A 14,951-nucleotide genomic window follows, 5' to 3' on the forward strand; every position below is an offset into this window, starting at 1 on the left:
GATATTTATGAAAAAGTACTAAAATATTTTTTCTTGAAAAAATATAACGAATAATAAAAATTATTTTTAGGAATGACAAGCAATACTAGCTGCTGTAAGAACAAATCGCTTTATTTGCAATAATCATATCCGTTACAATCTTTCTGGGTTATTTGCTCTATTTCTCGTTTAACACGTTGGTTAAAAAGGAAATCAAAAAAATATATACAAGTTCTGTGCACCCGGGCGTAGATATGGGTTCCAATCGAGGCTCTCGGGATTACTATTTGTTTATTCTACGGGTTAACTAGTCCGTTAAATATTACTTTAAATAAATATCGAAGCGTATTTACTTTATTCGTTTCATTTTGCGTTAACTTTGCGTGAGAGTATTCGGTAGCTTTGCTGTGTGGGTGGTGTTGGTTTTCTGGCTCGTAGGTTTTTAAAATAAAGGTAAAGTTTAGTTTTGAATATCTCAAGGAGTGTGGGTTTCATTTGCGTTTTATTACAGTAGAGTGTAGAGGTGTTTCAGGGACTGTTAGTAAAGCTTTATTGTGACAATTGGAATTCGAAACATAATACTATAGGTAATCGTATAATCGTATTTGATTTTAAAACTATGCAATTGGAAAATCATTGTGCACTGTGTTCTTCATGTCTGTGTGTCTGTTTGGGGTATTGGAAACAAGCGTAGAGGCAGTATCTATCATCAGATACTAGCGTGTCGGTATTGTATTTCGTCTATAGCAGAGTCTTTTTTTCAAAAATAGAATTTCTATACTTAAATATCTATCATTTCGTAATCTACAACTTTTGATATATCCCATTATGTATTGGTTTTCTTCTTTGTTGCTAGTTAGTAAATGTTAGTAATGTAAAAGGTATTGAATAGGTGTTCTTGTGTTGCAGTTTACTGCGATTGCCTTTGAAACACACTAGTACTTAGTAGTAAATAATAATCATTAATTGTGTGTAGAAACTGTGAGTGTTGTTTGTTTTGTCTGTCTCCGCTGAGCTGTCGAGCTTGACTCGCGTTGCAACCATATGAGCAGAGCTTTCTATCTTTTTCGATGCCTGGATATTCGTGTACATTATTTACAATTAATAACCAGACACTGACGCCCCTTTCTTGACATCCTTCATCCTCCTTATACTTGTTGCTCTATCTTTTCCTGCATTCGTTACGTTCTATCGTCAGTGTTCAGAGGTTTGCGCACTTGTGGAATTAAACATATAGTTGAGGCTCGTTCTTGATATGATCCATATATATAGACGTTTTTGGTGTTGTTGCTCTCGGTGTCCGTCGCTGGCATTATCTTTTGGCCTCCTTTTCCTGCAGATACATTCGCTGACTCAACGGCTTGGCGTAAATCCAGTTGTCGCCGACGGGCTTGAAGTGCTGTAGATGAATCTTATCAGTTAACTGAGTCATGGTATTTTGGAATATATTACCTTATGCTCCCAGGCAAGATCGTACTCCTTGCGTACCTTCGCCTGGTCACGCTGCTGCTGCTCCACCACGAATTTGGCAGTTGTAGCGCGCTCGATGTCGTTGAACCTGCGGGAGAGCGGCGAACAAAGATATGAAATTATTCAGATTCACAGTCAGAGGTTAGAGGTTAATTGGTAGATTGGTGAGCTGTTTACTTGAGTCCCGCTGTTACTTCCTTCCAAACGCGTCGCGATTCGTACTCATCCTGCTCAACGATTGGTCGAACTTGTTTCTTAAATATGGGTATGCGATTTACGTCGACGAATACTTCGGTTTTCTAGAAAATTCAAGAGATTCATTCAGGTTCACTAGGCGGTCAAATTGATCTGGATTGGGTCTAATACTGAACACACAACAATCATACATATAAGTACCGATATCAACAATTTTAAATATAACTTTGGACAGACAGGCAGAGGAGTAGTTAGTGGGTTCGATTTTCTAGACAAACAAAGTAAACACACAGAGGAAATGCTCCCGAGCTATTTAAGAGAAAAGCAGAAGAATCGTGGATAGTAAGTAGTAGGTAGAGGTGGGGTGTGGAGGATGGATGTGGCTGCCAACTCGTGGGGTTGTTTGTTGCAGCGTTAATGCGCGTTATGCGGAGGAAAAAGTACACAAAAAGGTTCAACATTTACGGTAACAATATATAATATTACACTATCTACAAATAGAAAACATAACTGCAGGCACTTACGTTTTTATCATGCCACTTGGCCTCCATTAGACCGCTCCACTCGCCAGATATCGAGACAAAAGGCTTCTTCTCACTCGGCGCATAAACCTGAGAACAACTTGAATTAATCCAAAACAATATTTATTTTATCAGGCAGTTACCTCAGCGGAGACCCTATTGCGCTTTCCGCCATAGAAGGGCTTCGTGAGGAATTCCACGTTGGCGTAGTATCCCGACTGTGGGCACTTGATCTCTACCGAGCCACCGAGCTCAATCCAAGGCACCGTTAAAATAGACCTATAAATGGGAAAATTGTTCAGTTATAAAGAACAAGAAATGCACTTTTTCTATCCTCACCTGCCGTATCCGTTAGGGAAGGTCACTATGTACTCCTCGCTGCGATCCACCAGGGTCACAACTCCCTCACCAATGTTGTGAACTCCAATCGAAAGACCCAAGAACTTCGACTTCGTCCATACATGGGCTGCAAATGTTATTTTCTTATTGTAATGCTCCGCATAGAAGGCAGAAACTGCAATAAATAAATATATGAATAACATTTCAAATGAAGTTTCATGCTTTCTTACTTGGCGGATGGTGCGACACTTGCTCAGCTAAGAAGGTGAGCTGATCCCGTCTGCACCAAGGCACTGGGCCGTCGCGCACCTCCTGAGCATCTTGGGATTCCCCTGAAATTAAGAATGAAATGTGTGAGTAATGTTTCCAAAACGACATTTCTGTAACGCTCACCAGGAATGTCCCAATGGCACTGAAAGACTTCACCCAAAATGGGATTGTAGGGTTTCTTGGCTACTGCACTTTTACGTCCCGCATGGTAAGCGCTCATATACCAGCGACAGACTTGGACGATTCTGTCGCGTGGATCATCCAGATCCGATATTCTGTTAGGTAAGATAAATTATGACTTATATTCATCATGAAACTTTTGGGTACCTACTTTAGAAACAGATCGGGATGGGCAAAGTAATCGGCGTACATCTCCAAAAGTGAGCGGCGCTCCAGGATGAACGTGGGCAGTACCACTTTCGTTAGGTCCATGCCTATTTTCACCTGCGATAGCAGGTGCGTGATCATCGAACCGTGCGCCTCCATGCTGAGGTCGGTCTCTTCCTCCTCCTCGTACAAGGCGTCGTAGTCTATACCATTATCATAGCTGGCACTTCGGGAACTTGCCGCGGTCCTTGCTGTCTTAATGCTGGTGTCCGCATCTGCCACGCTCTCATCAATCTCTGGCAGCGTTTCTGCGGCAACTGATTCGCCCAGAGCGACTGGCTCGGCATTGCTGAAGCCATCCGTTCCCTTCTCGTGGGTGGGCGATGTGGTTTCCGAGAAACCGCGCGTGGCGCTGTTGAATGGAAAATGAGAGTGAAATCAGGACTTGTTGATTAGGATTCCTGCGGTGTCTAGGCATAACTAATGGCCTGACATAAATCTTAAAGCGTGATGTCAGCGTGTGCGTGTGCGTCATTGGAACCAGCAGCCTCCGGTGCCCGCTTCCTCCTCTCTTTCGAGCTCTGTTGCTTGCTTCATTTACAATTTATGAGGGAAACACTTACGACGACCTGGCGCACATGTATATTGTACGCTGTACATTCTCACCTTAGGCTAACGCGTCGGACCCACTTCTTAAACATAGCGTGCTGATGCTGGCCGGATGCTTCACTGCATTCGCAGCAGCTGCATAATTAAGGTCTTAAATCGGAAGCTCTCAAATCGAAGCGTAGACAAAAGCCGCAAAATGGACTAAGCCATCACTGGAAAACAGGAAATCTACTGAAAAATCCAACCGGGAAGTAGAGGCGGGGGCCAACTTGCACCCTAAGGAGCACTTCGACAATGCGAGCCGATGACGAACGAAACTACAACTGACAGCCAAATACAATGGCGACTTTAACTACGACTAGAACGAAGGATGTCGATGACGAAGCGAGGCAACGACGACGAAGCCGTGTCAGCTGTGCCAGTATAGCGACGATGAAAGGCCGTAGAGACGGAGGAGGTGATACTGTATTTATTATTTACACGCGACTTGGCCGAAATTACAGGCTGCCCCGAAACTGCGATTGCGACGAACTTCGGCCACTGCATTTTGCATGCGCTGTCCAGGCGCATGCGCCTTTCCAGAGCAGCATGAGAAGGGGAAGCAGACCAAGAGCCGGGGGTTCCGGACTAGAGGGCAATCAATGCGTAATTTTAGCACGCAGCATACATCACACATTACACAGCACGCTTGCCGGCTGCCGCATTGCATCTGATTGATGGCCAGTTGGCGCACTTGGTCAAGTGTGCTGCCTTGGTTGCTACTTGTAAGACCTGAAAGTGGTCCACTCACCAGCCAATCGGGGAACTGCCAAGGCTAGTAAAGGGATCATCGTAGGCATCGTAGAAATCCTCCTCGCCCTCGCTGCTCGAGTAAGAGGTTTCCGGCACAACCAGAGCCAGAGGAGCGGTGGTGGCTGTCAAGATGAATGAAAGATTAGCGGGGGTAAACGGAAATAGAACGCTCGAATCGAATTCGATTAGCCGTTTGACCCTGGATCGATTACCAGTTGCTTGGCCAAGAGCACTCACCGTTCTCAGTGGCTGAGTCGTCCTCGTCGTCGCCAAGCTCCCCCTTGACGCCTACTTGGCCCTCCAGGGGCACCTTTAGGCCACCTGCCTGAATATTATTGCTGCTGCCCATGATAGCAGCTCCACTGGCCGAGGAACTGGTCGAGGCAGTGGCCGGTGGGCCATTGTAGATTCCATTGATGGGGTGGGCCATATTTTTGGCAATCTGCAGGCTAACAATTGAGTGCTTAATGTGATCCAGCATGGCCTGTAACGAGAACGTAGGATTAACCAAGCGGGAATGGTAAAAACATCGATACGGCCTCGCCAAAGTTTGCTGAGGAAGTGAGCAGCTGCCACTGGAGTCCAGCTGCTGGTTGAGTGACATTCTCTCAGGCCTTTGCATCCCGAAGTCTGCTAACCCTGAACTTGCATTGGAAATCGATACGGGTGGGCGACACAGTGGGCCTGGGAAAATTATTCGGTCGGCAAACTCCGCTGGGAGAACAAATAAACACTCCCGCAATCTAATTCTCTAAATTCTTAGCTTTGCCTGACTATCTATTCACATCTAAAGATTAAAAGTCCAAATAAGTCAATTCGATATGGAGCTCCTTGATCCTGAGCTTTACAGCATTGACGAGGTGTGCGCAAAATTCGAAGAGTACAAAAAGAACCGTGAGGAACAGCAGTTGGCCCTGGAGAACAAGCTAAAGACCAAGTTTAATTTGGATGATGATCTTAAAATGCTTAACATAAAGATAGAAAAACTACAAGTCGGAGTGCAGCAACTTGAAGAGCAGCGAAAATTTCAGATACTTCGAAAAAAACAAATTACTCAATCGAATTCGGATGCAATTGAGAATGCTCCACAGGATGAACCTAGCTCTTCCTCAAAAGATGAAGACCCTGAGCCGAAACAGTTACTGATAAAATGCGGGGTGAGCAAGTGCCTCTTCGAGAATTGCCAAAGACCTGTGGACAGCCAGCTGCTTTTACTGCACTACCTCTGTGATCATAACCACAAGGATGCTTCTTTCAAGCAATGCCTGCCACTGATTGAAGGTGAACGGGTTGTGCTCTCGTTCCTTCTTCAGAGCTGTGAGTTCCGGGTTAACCGGGTGCTAGGACTCCTGGCTTACGGAGGGCAGATAGAGCAGCAGTTTGATTTGTCAAGTCGACATGAGGTATACAACACCTTCCTGCCGGAGCAGCACTCGCATTTAGAGTCTCACATCCCAGTGGTAGTGCTAGTGTGCCGGACAGCGATTCATGCGGCTCTAAATGCTAAGAAACTGGCCCAAAATATGCGGTCATTAGATAGCCAGAAGGACGACGTATTCGTGTTCTGGCTGGTCACACCCAGTAACCGCTTGCATTTAAATGCCACGCTCTGTCTTTGCGGAAGAGATGATGCTGTGCGTGACAGCTGCGTGGTGCGTGTTCGAAAAGTAAATCAAAGCCAGAACACGGACTATTTCATGCCTGTCGACGGAAACTACTTTCGTGTAATGTATGCCGATATGGACAAAATATCAAACAACTTTCGGGACGAGCTGCACTTGGAGGTGTCGCTCACAGAGTCGCAGGCTTCACTGGAACGAATGTAATCACTTTCTACTCACATTGGCGTTTTCCTGCAGGGCCTTGCATTTGGACTGCTCCGCCGGATCGGTCAGCTGCGCGATGCGTTTGTCCAGCAACTGAGTAGAACAGAGAGAAATCGAAAGTGACAGTAAATTGCATAATGCCTGCATTACGTGGCATAATACTCACGTCCGTCTGCTCAATCATCAGCTGGAGGTAGGCATCCGCCTCGGAAACGCGGCGCGCGACCAGCTCCAGGTGGTTGGGTCGTCTTCCGCCCACTCCACCTGCTCCGGTTCCGCCCACTTCCCTTGTATAGCCACCGGCGTTGTAGTAGGCACTCTGGCTGTCCCACAGACGCGACCGGTTCGCGTGGCGTCGAATGGTGTCCTCCAGGCGGCGCACCCACTGCTCCCGTTCCTCACTGTGCCGCGCCTGCAAACGTTTAAAAAGTTGGCAAGTTTAGTGGGCTCCTTTGCTAGTGTGTGGGTATTGGGAAAAGTTTTATCGTTACATCAAGGCAACAAAGTCAAACAAAAGGAAGAACGTGATGGCCAGACAGAGGTTTCTAGGTCGCTGCCCGGATACCCTTTTTCCCGGCTTTTGCACAGCTGTTAGACTGAGCAGAGCTCTGCTTTCCTGAGTTTTTTACGGTATGCATGTTATTTTCTTTTGCTACAACGCCGTGGATAAAACAAACGTGCATGTGCTGCTTACGTATACCTCTAGTCGTCATAAAAAATCAAGACTACTTTATAATTCAGTATTGTTAGGTTGTTCAGCTCATCAAGCATTGTTGAATTTTAATTATTTGTATTTCTTTTTTTTAGGAATGTGACAGTGGAGCATTATTATTGATAAAACTATGGCTTATCGTTTTCGAATTACTAATATGTCAATAGAACCCATTTTATTCATATTTAGTTCTAGGAATGCATAATTCGTCATCATATTTAGTTTTTATTTACTACCAATTGTTTACTAAAAATGACTTGCCTGAAAGTGGAAGGTCTTGTGGTCAACGGTGATCGTGAACGTGTTATCCTCCTGATCGTCGATCCCGATTAAAGCATCCTTCAAACGCACACAGCCACGCCTCACACCCTTCATCATCTTCTCCTTCGACTGTAAAAGAAATGCAGTTGGAATTAGGTGAACTCATTAAAGCAGAACTCCTACTGTCAAAGGGTTATTACGCTTGCTATAAATTAATGAATTCTAATCAATGCTTGAAACGAAATAAAAGCCGTGGTCAGCGAACAATTGACTCTTAAATGTGCGCCAGCGATTCGAGTCGGTAGAGCAGCAGTCCACCAGTCGCTCGCGAGCTGAAGGATCTAGTCCAGAAGTCCCCAATAACAAAGTGGAGCAAAATGGAGGCGTCAACAAGTGAGCCCCTATGGAGAACTGAAAGAGATTGTCCCATGTCTCTAATCGAATTGCAGGTCCGATTTTGCAAGCGCCGGTGGATATTCCCGTGGTGTACACGGATCCCTGGTACATGATCACCGTGCTGGGGCTCTACCTGTACTTCGTTACTAAAGCGGGTCCGCAGTAAGTCCATATGCTAATGTCAACGTTGCTCGTTTGCATTCGGGTCACTGGACTCAGCATTAGCAATTCAGCGGGTCCGCTGGTCTACATATGTAAGAAGACCTTTAATCCTTTGCTTACAGATTTATGGAGCCGCGCAAGCCCTTCGAGCTAAAAAAACTGATCTTGGCGCATAATTTCCTCCAGGTTGTGTCCTGTATATACGTTATCAATGAGGTGGGTTTCCTAAGTTTGACAAAAACAACAGCGGCTAATTTCTTCAGTTTTCTAGGTGCTGTTCATCACGGACAACGGCATATTCTACTTCTGGGAATGCCGCGATATAGGAAGGACTCCGGAGCACGTGAGGCGTTACTACAGCCTGGCATACTTCCTCTTTTGGCTAAAGCTGTCTGAGCTTCTAGAGACGGTCATCTTTGTGTTGCGCAAAAAACAGAACCAAGTGTCCAAACTGCACATATTCCACCACTTTTCTACGGTGACGCTTGTATATGTGCTAATCAACTTGAATACTAATGGTAAGCTCTCTGGTTGGTTTGTCTGATCTTCCTTTTGACATGTGTGCTGTTCCACAGGCTCCGCTGCTTACTTCTGCGTGCTCTTAAACTCAATCGTCCACGTCATTATGTACTCCTACTACTTTGTTGCTGCCGTGGCGGATAAGAGCTTTGTACAGGCCCTGACTCCCGTAAAGAAGTCCATCACTGTGATTCAAATGACGCAGTTTGCTCTCATCCTGGCGCAGGTTCCCTGCCAGCTTGTACTCTGCGGCATGCCGCCGTATGTGCTCCTCTACTTCACCACAGTCATCATTGGCATGTTCTACGGCTTCTACGACTTCTACACCAGTGCCTACAAAGTCATGCAGCGTCGCAAGAGTCAGACGTCTCTACCTGACGCAAAACAGTGATCCCATGTTCACAAATCACGCAATAAAGGCGCACCAACAAGTGTGTATGTGTATCCGAATGTATCTATCGCAGATAAGATAAGGCGATGGGGCCTGGGGAATCGGTTCTGGGTGCGATATGGGGGTTAGTCAGGGAGTTCAATGTGGTTCTCTTACCGTGTAGTAGGACAGTAGCCCAGCGTTCTCGTCCAGCACAAAGAAGCGGTACTGCCAGCCCTTCATCACGTTTGTCCATTTGCTTAGCGTGCCCTCCAATGTGCCAGATCCGCCAGTCCCGCTTGGAGGGGGTCCCAAACTGGGAGCACTTCCACTGGTGCTGGCCATTTCCTCCAGCTCCCGTGACTCGGCCACCGCCTCCTCCTCCTCTGATCCCTCGTCGCCGGGAACGTTCCGTTTCGCCAGGCGTGCTCCTGCTTCGATTGCCGAGCTCTTTTCTCGCCAGGAGTTGATGATGACGCAATGCTGCTCCGCGACTCGTACCCGCAATCTGTCACAGCCTCAGCTCCGCTTGGAATTTGCAAAACAAAGCAAAGCCCTGCGAACTATCGATGTGCGTAAACATCGATGATTTTCAATCGGAGAAGCTGTAGTGTGACCGCGCAGCGACCGTATAAAAATACCACGCGCCTTGAATATTTGGTCACATTTAGTTTTTGGAAAATCAAACCAAAAATATTTACATACATTTATTGCACCTTGTCTTAATACATGAATTCACAGAAGAATAAGTTTAATATACGTACATACATAGGTATGACTTCCTAGTCAATGGTATGAAAGGTGGGATTTATTAGTGATGGCAAAGCTGTTCTCTCGATAAAAAAATATTTTTGTCGAAATACCTTTAGTTAGCGCCGAAATTAAACAATAATCTGTCCGTATTAAAGTTGGAGTTGATGATGAATGATCAAATTGACCATGTGGTGAGTAGTGTGATTTCTAATTCAGCTCTTAGGGACCGCAACCGTAGCCTGCAATATCAAAGACTTATGCAGATTTAATTTAGATCAGGCAATGATCTTGCCAAATATACATTTCATATATAGTTCATTAATCTCGACACTTTACATAAACCAATGTTTTATTCGCTGCCTTTCAAAACAAGGTAATTAAGTTTCTAATCAACAGCACCGCCTAAAACTAGATGACTTAGTTTCTAAAGAAAACATAACAACTACGGCTTGGGGCAGGGCACATCTTTTGGTCTCCAGCACTTAACTAAGCGTCGCGTACGGACGGATTCTATCCCGCGAAGAAGCACCTATAGAGCATGTAAAGAATTCCGAAGATCCAGATTCCCTTGTAGACCTTGTCCACCACCCACATTCTGGAAAAAATTAGATCATTGTTAGTTGATGATTATTCAATGAGAAGTTTAATCGTATCTGCGGTACTTACACCTTCATGTGCCTCCTTGCTGCCGGAATGGATTCATCGGACTCCTTCAAGATCAACCGCCGGGCGCAAAGAACGCAGTTGGTGAAATAATCAATCAGGTCCAACTCGATCTTCTCAATCACGTAGGTTCGCCGCTCTTTATTGTTCATAAGCTTTCGAAGCTTTACCGCTTCCGAGTTATCAAAGTTCCAGACGTTATTGGCATAATACTCGAACACCTCGAATCCCTTGAAGATGCGGTTCTGGACGCGGCACAATACCGGAGGGTAGCGAAGTATCCAGAGCAGGGCATCCACGAAAAGTGCCGGCATCCATTGGAAGAGCACCATGCAGATGTAATGCACCCAGTAGTTGGACTTCATGGAGCCACCAGGATACCAAGCTACACCGTTAAGCGGTACTTTGTTTTCAATCACCCAGCGACCCAACTCTATGATCTCGGCCCAGGATACTTTGATGTCGTTGGAGGACGTCATGTGCGCAACTCTGTTGGTCTTGTCCGTGCCGGCGGTAATGTTTCTCCAGCTGGCCACCAGTATTCCATTAACAGCGACATCCACAGGCAGGAAATCTCCATAACCAGAGGAATTACAGTACATCGTGCGAATGACACCCTTTCCCGCTCCGATAAGGAGACCAGTGGGTCCGTTGATGTTGTCTGTCCAGCCGGGAATGGGCTCCTTCCAGATTGGGATAACAATCGAGGGTCTCAGAATCACGGCGGGCAGCACATCGAACTTCTCTACCACCAATGCCTCTGCCAGAGACTTGGTGTAGGCATACGTGTTAGGGATGTCACCGAGCACTTTGCGTTCGATGGTGGCCACCTCTTCGTCCGTCAACCACTCACAGGCCTGCATCACCTTGTGTGGATCTGCCGGCGGGTCGTAGGGCTTCTCGTATAAAGTCTTCACGTGCAGATGGCAATAGGCCGTCGAGCAGTAGGCGAAAAAGTCCAAGTGCTTTAAAGTCTGAGCCAGTTCCAGCATGTACTTAGTCCCGCGGGTGTTCATGAACACCGCATTTCGCAGTGGCTCATCGAATCTGAGGATGGAATTTACAACTTGAGCTATAGAATTTTCTTACGTTATAGGACGGATAAATACTCACCGCACTGTGGCTGCACAATGGTATACAATGGACACCTCCTGTCGCAGTATTTCCAGATCCTTCTCAGAGATTCCCAGGCCAGGTGAGAGTACATCTCCTGCTATGGCCACCACTTGCTGCAGGATGTTCTCCTCGCCACGAAGCTGTTTTACCTGGTCGAACAACTGCAAACACCATACATGTTAGTTGATTAATTTCATAAGCTAGGCCATGAATTCATAGGTCCCACCCTGCTTACCACATTCTGGAATATATCCTTGATGCGCTCCTGCGGATCCTTACCCTTCTTGGGGCGGATGAGCAAATAAATGCGCTTGAGTCCACCACACGACCTGCAGGAATTAATAATATTGCATAAGCCATGAGCGAAAATTGGGATTAATGGGGCCACGTACGGACCAGCTGCTCCTCCCACTTTCCACCCACTTACCGCAGCAATTTCTCGACCAGGACCTTGCCTAGGAACCCAGTACCTCCTGTGATGAACAAACTGCGTCCCTTAAAGCACTCCGCGATGCGGTCCACCTCGTTGTCATCCACCTCACCTATGGTGCCCAGGTCATCCTTCTCATACACAAACTTCGGCTTTGCGGTCATCTTGGATAGCTTCTGTTGCATAAGAAATGTTACGATTAACCATTAAAAACCGTTAGCAGCTCTTTGTTTATAGGTGTTACGAATAAGTATGCCGAGGCCAACTTCCTTTCTAGTAAACATTTAAAATTTATACTTCAATTCCTTTCTGAAAAACCGAAATTTTAGGTAATACCTATGGATTTATCGGTACAGTTTTATGATCTATTAAAATGGAGATAGCATTGTTGGGGTTTTCTTGTGGCATTTATGGAGCTGTGAGCACATAACGGCCGTCAAGTGCACTTTTAATTTCATTTGATCTTGGTTGTAAAGTGGTCGTGTAGCCACATATGAGTATGAGGCAACCAACCAGTTAGCCGGCGGAGCGACAATTGCAGATTAGGCCACGTTTGGCTGACAAGCCACTGACCACTGGCCACATAACTGGCTGGCTAAGTTTCTGAGTGTCAACGCAGTGACCATCGAGTGGGCAAGCGGAGCGACACCGATATTTTGCGTTACGGTACCAATTAAGAGATTGCCACATCGGCGTCTATGTCCATGTCGCATGCCCCATGATTCGCACCCATGAGCTTGCCATGCGCGGTGGAGCATGCCCAGAGCACCTTATGTCCTTCATTCACTTCGCTGACGTAAACTTGATCGAAAGCCGTTAGTCCGCTGACACATTGACCCGCATTCAACACATACATGGTTATTAAAAGGCGCGGACTTGGACCCCGCTTGACAAGCTGGACTACCTATAATCTTCTGGTTGGCGAGGCATAGCTTCCATGAGATGGGGTTGGGGTGACAAGTGAAACTGAAGCCATAACGAGAAGGAAAGCTATCTTTAGCCAGTCGAAGTTTATATACCCTTCATCGTAGTTATAGCATTAAAGAATTAGCTATATATCAAATAAGTTATTTTCTAATTCTTATAAAATGGGCTAGAATAAGAATCCAAAAACTCTATTATGGATTATTTCATTCCTTATTGACGTATAAATTGTTTAAACGTTCCTATATAGATATAAGATATATACGTTTTCGAACTTATAATTAAAATTGTAAAACCCATTGGTAAGGTATAAAAAGCAAACAGCAAAATGCCGCGATAAGTATAGTTTTCAGTTTTATGGCAATTCGGAATGTTTTGGTCCCAAAATAAAAAGCTTTAAATGGCTTTAGCATTCGATCAAGAATGGCTAGCCTGCGGCCAAGATCGCAGCCATTAAGTGTAGTTCATTGCTGATACCAAAGACTGTGGCAGCGAACGTGATTTTCGAAAGTGAAAAAGGGCAGATGTGTGTTAACCAGGCCAAAAGAGTTGGATTGCCACATACAACCCGCTGACCCGCTAGTCTCGGCCAGCTCCGCTCTGTGCAACACTTACTGAGCGTCAATTATTGCAATTTTAGATCTACTCCGGGGGGCAATCGAGTTGGCATCTAAAACGGTCTATAGGTAAAAGCCATAAAAAGATTCCCGGATAGTAGCCACAATATTCAGCCAGTCATGGGATCTACAAACTGCAATTTATAGCACTTGATACGGTGATTGCATGCTCGACGACAGCTGCTTCACTTGCTCGAGAAGAATGTTCAGGTGGTTGGCATTTCCCAGTTTCCTGATTTCCCAATTTTGAAAATACCCGAAAAGTGTTTGGTACTCCTTTGGTCCATGTTCGGGCTTTTCTTCTCGGGACAACCAGTTTGGAGCAACCGGAGATGTCAACAATGCGATAATAAAATCAAGGAGTGGATGCAACGGGGTATGCATATAGTCACGAATTGTTGAGTGTATACAGTGGTTGAGAAATATATTCAAAACTATTCGGCTAGTCAACCAAGGACCCAACACCTTTATGGCTCTTATATATCTTTTATAATAGAATCCATTTATTATATATTCACAAAGCCTTGAATTTTGTTGAACCGATTTGATTCTCATGCTAATTGCATAAATGCCACTAAAACCGTCTTCGATTTTTTTACTTATGTTTTAATTAATCGTGGAAGTTTGGAGCGCACCTTCACTTGGCAACAATGACAGACCCTTTTCAACAGATAGTAAGATATTTGTGCGGATTCAGTTTCGGATTCAGATACTGTTGACCCGCGCTCACCGAATGCTAAACACAAACTGATCACGAAAAGAGTCTCGCACTCCCAGCCAACCTAATAGAAAATAAAACGAAAACAACTTTGGCCCAAACTATGTATCGCATCGGCTAGTTTGGCACACACACAACTGCAGATACTCCGAGATCTGGTAGCTAGTTTCCAAGCTGGCACACAGAAAAAAAAGACAGTTTAGTGCCAGGTCAAACAACTATTTACATCTCCCATACGGGTTTTCATATGAACAACAACCCAAACAAGATTCTAGGGTTAAAGAAAAGATTTTCTCTTTAAGTGCTTTTGCACTTTCATTTAAGATTGCTTAACATGCCTTCGTAATCAAAGCTTAATTTTAAATAATATATTTAAGCATTTTATTGATGTAAATAGTGATATTATTCTGGGATTTGTATAATTTTGTAAGCCTTAAAAGGTATGAAAAATATAAGAAAGTTTCCTGCAAAGTAAGTACATTATATACTTAATTATAAGATAAATTTATTCTAATCCGAACAATTAACTTTATATTAATTACGAATTTTCTATTACCAATAAAATAATAATGATATTTCATCACCTCATTACCATATTATATCATAATTTCTTTCTGTGCAAGCATACGACTTCGAATCTGAGAGAGACTCGAGAAATGACACACAATACCAGGTGAGGAGGGGCTTCACATGGGCCCCTCTTAAGTCTCTACCCCCCTTGAACCATCTTCTAGCCCCCTTTAACCCCCATAAAACCAACGGTCAGGGGTTGAGCTACTGCATGCGCTTTCTCACTTCGCTGCGCTCTAAGTAAACGATCGGTGCCCTGTGCTTACCTGTTTTACCTCCTCAACATTCAATTTCGAAGTTAGTGCACTCCCCTGATAATGTGATGCAATTGCTTTTCGTCCCAGCCAAACAATTCAATTTTCGGTCCAGCACCGCGTGCGTTGCACATACGCAGTGTGGGCTACTGCGCTTT

General features: G+C 45.0%; 4 protein-coding genes across 5 annotated transcripts; 2 read left to right on the forward strand and 2 right to left on the reverse strand.

The window, feature by feature from the left end:
• Positions 1 to 90: 90 nt before the first annotated feature.
• On the reverse strand, positions 91 to 9,334 carry LOC108104850 (oxysterol-binding protein-related protein 9). The gene is made up of 15 exons (XM_017211167.2): positions 8,926 to 9,334; positions 7,302 to 7,430; positions 6,495 to 6,740; positions 6,344 to 6,421; positions 4,740 to 4,986; positions 4,501 to 4,624; positions 3,106 to 3,513; positions 2,898 to 3,049; positions 2,735 to 2,836; positions 2,505 to 2,679; positions 2,309 to 2,444; positions 2,169 to 2,255; positions 1,627 to 1,748; positions 1,432 to 1,537; positions 91 to 1,378 (listed from the first exon to the last, which is right to left on the reverse strand). The coding sequence occupies exons 1-15, from the start codon at positions 9,091 to 9,093 to the stop codon at positions 1,292 to 1,294; spliced, it is 2,367 nt and encodes a 788-aa protein (XP_017066656.1). The 5' UTR covers positions 9,094 to 9,334; the 3' UTR covers positions 91 to 1,291.
• Positions 5,211 to 6,420, forward strand: LOC108104851. Its single transcript, XM_017211168.1, has one exon. It carries the CDS (start codon positions 5,324 to 5,326, stop codon positions 6,326 to 6,328), a length of 1,005 nt encoding a protein of 334 aa, XP_017066657.1. The 5' UTR covers positions 5,211 to 5,323; the 3' UTR covers positions 6,329 to 6,420.
• Positions 7,567 to 8,822, forward strand: LOC108104852 (elongation of very long chain fatty acids protein 4). The gene is made up of 5 exons (XM_017211170.2): positions 7,567 to 7,694; positions 7,751 to 7,859; positions 7,982 to 8,075; positions 8,131 to 8,377; positions 8,435 to 8,822. The coding sequence occupies exons 1-5, from the start codon at positions 7,679 to 7,681 to the stop codon at positions 8,767 to 8,769; spliced, it is 801 nt and encodes a 266-aa protein (XP_017066659.1). The 5' UTR covers positions 7,567 to 7,678; the 3' UTR covers positions 8,770 to 8,822.
• Positions 9,335 to 9,832: 498 nt separating the features above from the next.
• On the reverse strand, positions 9,833 to 13,986 carry LOC108104873 (putative fatty acyl-CoA reductase CG5065). Of its 2 annotated transcripts, none has more exons than XM_017211201.2 (6): positions 13,911 to 13,986; positions 11,708 to 11,886; positions 11,516 to 11,609; positions 11,278 to 11,441; positions 10,168 to 11,211; positions 9,833 to 10,096 (listed from the first exon to the last, which is right to left on the reverse strand). In XM_017211201.2, exons 2-6 carry the CDS (start codon positions 11,872 to 11,874, stop codon positions 10,012 to 10,014), a joined length of 1,554 nt encoding a protein of 517 aa, XP_017066690.1. In that variant the 5' UTR covers positions 11,875 to 11,886; positions 13,911 to 13,986; the 3' UTR covers positions 9,833 to 10,011. The 2 variants fall into 2 exon arrangements, with proteins under 2 accessions (XP_017066690.1, XP_017066689.1); XM_017211200.2 differs by having other exon boundaries at positions 13,887 to 13,986.
• Positions 13,987 to 14,951: the final 965 nt, after the last annotated feature.

This window comes from Drosophila eugracilis, unplaced genomic scaffold, assembly GCF_018153835.1.
Source record: "Drosophila eugracilis isolate 14026-0451.02 unplaced genomic scaffold, ASM1815383v1 contig_1765, whole genome shotgun sequence".
NCBI lineage: Eukaryota > Metazoa > Arthropoda > Insecta > Diptera > Drosophilidae > Drosophila > Drosophila eugracilis.